Source organism: Ostrea edulis, chromosome 2 (genome assembly GCF_947568905.1).
Source record: "Ostrea edulis chromosome 2, xbOstEdul1.1, whole genome shotgun sequence".
In the NCBI taxonomy this organism is placed as follows: Eukaryota; Metazoa; Mollusca; class Bivalvia; order Ostreida; family Ostreidae; genus Ostrea; species Ostrea edulis.
This window is the reverse complement of record NC_079165.1, coordinates 84,314,183-84,319,182: the sequence shown is the minus strand read 5'-3', so window position 1 is coordinate 84,319,182 and position 5,000 is coordinate 84,314,183. Positions and strand designations below refer to the sequence as shown.

Below are 5,000 nucleotides of genomic sequence, written 5' to 3'. Positions count from 1 at the left end.
ATGCCTTAATGTATGATTTTAAAAAAATATTTCCATAATTTTTGCTTCCTGGACAAAATTATTGCATATATTATTTGATTTCTTAGATGAATGTCTCTTGTTTTAGGTCGCCTGAGTAAACTCAGGTGACTTATTGCAATTGGTTGTCATCCGTCGTGCGTTAACAATTGAACATTTTTAACTTCTTCTTAATAACTACCAGTCCAATTCTTTTCAAATTTGGTATGAAGCATCATTGGGACAAGGGGGACATAAATTGTAAATTTCAGGACTCCAGCATCCCTGGGGCCCTAGGGGCAGGGCAAAAACTGCCCAAAATTATATATATGATTAGGTCTGTACTTTAGTCAGATTGATGTTCCTCTACAGTAGGAGAACTGTGCTTTTCAGTTTTTCATGTTGTGTAAAGTAAAGTTGTTGGGAACTTTAACACCAGGGTCCAGATTGGGATTTGAAATCAACATGTATAAGGGGAAATGTGGCTGTGCAGGTGAGCAATGTGGTCCATGTACCTATATTATTGGTTGTATCATTGTACTTTAGGACGTCGTTTGATTATATTTTAGATGTAGTTTAGAAAATGCGGAACTTCCTCAGATTCCACATGGACACATATTTGACTGTCTGAATACCAAACCATCAGCAGACGAATCCACGCGACTTTGTTGCAGGGACGAGGACTTCTGCAATAAATATCTCACACCTACATTTCCTCCTCCCACAACCCATCCCCCGGCAGTCGGAGGTAGGTCTAGTGTAAGGGAAATATACCCTGACAGTCAGAGGTAGGTCTAGTGAAAGGAAAATATACCCCGACAGTCAGGTAGGTCTAGTGAAAAGAAAATATACCCCGGCAATCAAAGGTAAGTCTATAGTGAAAGGAAAATATACCCTGACAGTCAGGTAGGTCTAGTGAAAAGATAATATACCCCGGCAGTCAGAGGTAAGTCTATAGTGGAAGGAAAATATACCCTGACAGTCAAAGGTAAGTCTATAGTGGAAGGAAAATATACCCTGACAGTCAAAGGTAAGTCTATAGTGGAAGGAAAATATACCCTGACAGTTAGAGGTAGGTCTAGTGAAAGGATAATAACTAAGGTAGAGGTCTATAGTGAAAAAATAAATAACCAAAGGTACGTCTAGTGAAACTAAAGTTATATCTAATGAAAGGAAGTAGCTAATGAAAGGAATGGTAAGAACAGATAGGTCGATTTGATGGTATGTTAATAAGAAGTTTGAAAGTTGCACATTTTTGAGATGCAGCTCATTACGGATTCATTTTGAATTTATGAATTAACTATGAGAAATGAATTTGTACATTCTTTATGGGTTAAAAATGTTGAACTATCTGCTTTCATAAACTTTATTTTAGTGGAAAGATTTAACAAGCATATTTTTCTTTTTCTCTAGGATGTACACGAAACATGGATGAAATTTATGAAACAAACTGTGATCATAAAAAATGCTAAATATCTACACTACATGTCAAACCAGCTATTCATTTTCCAAAGAACATGCTTATACACCAAATCCCCCAAATGCTTTCCTCACGCTGAAAAAAACAAAACACTTCCTTTTTACCTTATGATTCATCAATAAAAGAAAATTTTAAAGATAATTAATATTAATGGTATACCCATGTACATGATATTGAAATTATAAAAGTTATGAAAAGAACATATCCATAATTTTAAGATTAGATTATTATATCAGCAATATGTTAATGTTGAAGGAACTCCTAACCTCTTGTTACTGTGATTTTCCAGAGACTGCTGAGCCGAGGTTGACATTTGGGACATTGGAATTGGTGTGCCTAATCGCAGGACCAGTAGTGGTGGTCTCCATCCTGTTTGTCATTTGTTTCCTCTCCTACAGACAATGCCAGCAACAGGGGTACTGCTTAACCCCCAAGGGTATGATAGACGGACCCAGCGAAACACAACCCTTCATGCAGCCTGGTCAGAATGCAGACACCTTGAGGGAAATGATAATAGAATATTCTGGATCTGGATCAGGTGAATGATCGATTAGTGGATGAAATCATGCACTCATAGATTAGCAATGAGTTTTCAATTTATATTTTCTGTTCAGTTTGATGAGATGTACTGTACATACAATTTAAAAGTGCGAAGTCCGATATGAGGATGATATGATGTGTTATTTAAGTAGGTATGTAAATTATACTTGTAAACATTTATTAGTAGTTTGTAAAGCTTGATCGTGTAAGAAAAAAAAATATCTTTGGTATCTAATTCAGTAAAAATGGTTGTCGTTTTATAGCCTAGTAAAAGAGTTGATCAGATTTCAAACAATTTTATTTTCTGTAATTTAGGACTTCCTTTGCTGGTTCAGAGAACCATTGCTAGACAGATACAGCTGGTAGAGATCATTGGAAAAGGTCGATATGGAGAGGTCTGGCGTGGTCGCTGGAGAGCTGAGAATGTAGCTGTGAAAATATTTTCCTCCCGTGAAGAACGATCATGGATTCGAGAGGCTGAGATTTACCAAACAGTCATGCTTAGACATGAAAATATTCTAGGATTCATAGCGGCAGATAATAAAGGTATTACATATTATTATATAACTAATAACTCTTTAGTAATAGAATTGTAGAAGATTTTGATGTGGAATACCTGGGCCATTATTGAACGCATGGTTTTCATGAGATGTTAGGATCTACACCATTATTGCATGCTTTTAAAAACAGATTAGATCAGCTATCGTTTGATAAGCTCTGGTAGCCGGTTTTGATGTTTTTCAAGAAAGTATCAATTCTTATAACATTTCGACCGATCCCTGATTTACAGTTGAGGACCAGTTTATATTATTATTCACAGTTCGAAGCGTTTCACAAGCATTAATGGATATATTTGGGTGAACATTGAAAATGCATGTATCTGTGATATTGCACTCATTCATACATGCATCAGTGCCAATAGTGCTTCGGTTTCTAACTTGATGAGAAAATGAATGAATTATCACCATACAACAACTGAAATATAGCTTTGGTATATTATAAAGAAATAAGTAAACTCATTTGGTTTGAAAATTTGGGAATTTTTCAATCTCAACGCAGTCAATATTCACCAATATAAGTTTAATAACCCTGTATTATTGCGACTCTTATTTTATCAACAAATGTCCAGTTCTGGGCATATTTAACTTGACCTCATCAACACATGTATGATCACAGATGCAGCCAGTTAGTTGTCACATAGATTATTAACGATATGTATTATAAATATGCCAAATTACACATAATTAGAGAAGATGATTGCTTTCGTCTTTTAAAAAAGAAAAGAAAAAGGCAACAATGAATAATTTTAATATTCTGAATGTCAATCCAATTGGTCCTTGAGAAATGGAAACGACAAGGAGTTGTTTATGTTCAACCTCAGTAAAGGAAAAGTGTAACTCAGATACTTTCAAAAGCCAAATAATGAAAAACTGTACTTGGCCTCGTAAGTTCGTATCTTGAACATTATATTGAAATGCAGTACTCATTTTAGAGTACAGGATAAAATAAAGTCTAATCTCGTTATCTCAGACTCAATGGGACCGAGAGAAAAACTTAGAAATATCTGAGGATTCGAGATACTGAGGATAAAATACTTAAAGAATAAGTGGTTGGGACTTCCAAATCACTTCGACAAATCCATGGTATTCAAGATTCTGAAATTCAACTGTATTTAGAATGGTTTGTCCAATTTTTAAGACATATACATGTAGAATAAAAGAAAGAAGGGGTGCATCTAATGCAACCAACTTGGAATTTTGGATTTGAATCTTATTGAGATAATGAAGAGGATCCTTGCTACATTGTCAATAGCTTAGATTTTTTTAAATTTCTTATACACATGATCATCCCATTTCATTTCACTTAATTTACACATTATTATACCCCCCGCAACAAGTTGTGGGGGGGGGGGGGGGGGGGGGTACACTGGAATCGGGTTGTCCGTCTGTCTGTCCGTCCGTCCGTCTGTAGTAGCAATATGGTTTCCGGGCTCTAAAGCGTTATCCTTTCCACCTACAGTCACCATATCATACATATGGACTACCCATGGGATGAAGATGTTCCCTATCGATTTTTGGGTCAAAAGGTCAAAGGTCAAGCGCACTGGACATCGAAGTAGCAATATGGTTTCCGGGCTCTAAAGCATTATCCTTTCCACCTACCGTCACCATATCATACATATGGACTACCCATGGGATGAAGATGTTCCCTATTGATTTTGGGGTCAAAAGGTCAAAGGTCAAGCGCACTGGACATCGAAGTAGCAATATGGATTCCGGGCTCTAAAGCGTTATCCTTTCCACTTACCATCACCATATCATATATATGGACTACCCATGGGATGAAGATGTTCCCTATCGATTTTGGGGTCCAAATGTCAAGTGCACTGGACATCGAAGTTGCAATATGGTTTCCGGGCTCTAAAGCGTTATCCTTTCCACCTACAGTCACCATATCATAGATATGGACTACCCATGGGATGAAGATGTTCCCTATCGATTTTGAGGTCAAAGGTCAAGCGCACTGGACATTGAAGTAGCAATATGGTTTCCGGGCTCTAAAGCGTTATCCTTTCCACCTACAGTCACCATATCATACATATGGACTACCCATGGGATGAAGATGTTCCCTATCGATTTTGGGGTCAAAAGGTCAAAGGTCAAGCGCACTGGACATTGAAGTAGCAATATGGTTTCCGGGCTCTAAAGTGTTATCCTTTCCACCTACAGTCACCATATCATACATATGGACTACCCATGGGATGAAGATGTTCCCTGTCGATTTTGTGGTCAAAAGGTCAAAGGTCATGCACACTGGACATCGAAGTAACAATATGGTTCGGTTTGTCATGCCATTTGTTTTTTACACTCAGAAAAGAGGTAGTTTATACCTATTACCAACACCCTTTGGGAGATTGGGGTAAGCGGGGGGTATTCTTAGTGAGCATTGCTCACAGTACCTCTTGTTAAACTTGGTTTCAGTG

General features: G+C 37.2%; 1 protein-coding gene across 4 annotated transcripts in view; it reads left to right on the top strand.

Moving 5' to 3' along the window:
* LOC125682309 (TGF-beta receptor type-1-like) overlaps positions 1-5,000 on the top strand; it is a 49,301-nt gene that overhangs the window by 27,454 nt on the left and 16,847 nt on the right. For all 4 annotated transcript variants that reach the window (XR_008800205.1, XR_008800204.1, XM_048922792.2 and 1 more), the window contains exons 3-5: positions 567-745; positions 1,767-2,015; positions 2,333-2,563. Coding sequence is in view for 2 of the 4 variants with exons in the window: in XM_048922792.2 (XP_048778749.2) it covers positions 567-745; positions 1,767-2,015; positions 2,333-2,563 (659 nt within the window). In the remaining 2 variants the exon portion in view is untranslated. The remainder of the gene's footprint in view (positions 1-566; positions 746-1,766; positions 2,016-2,332; positions 2,564-5,000) is intronic.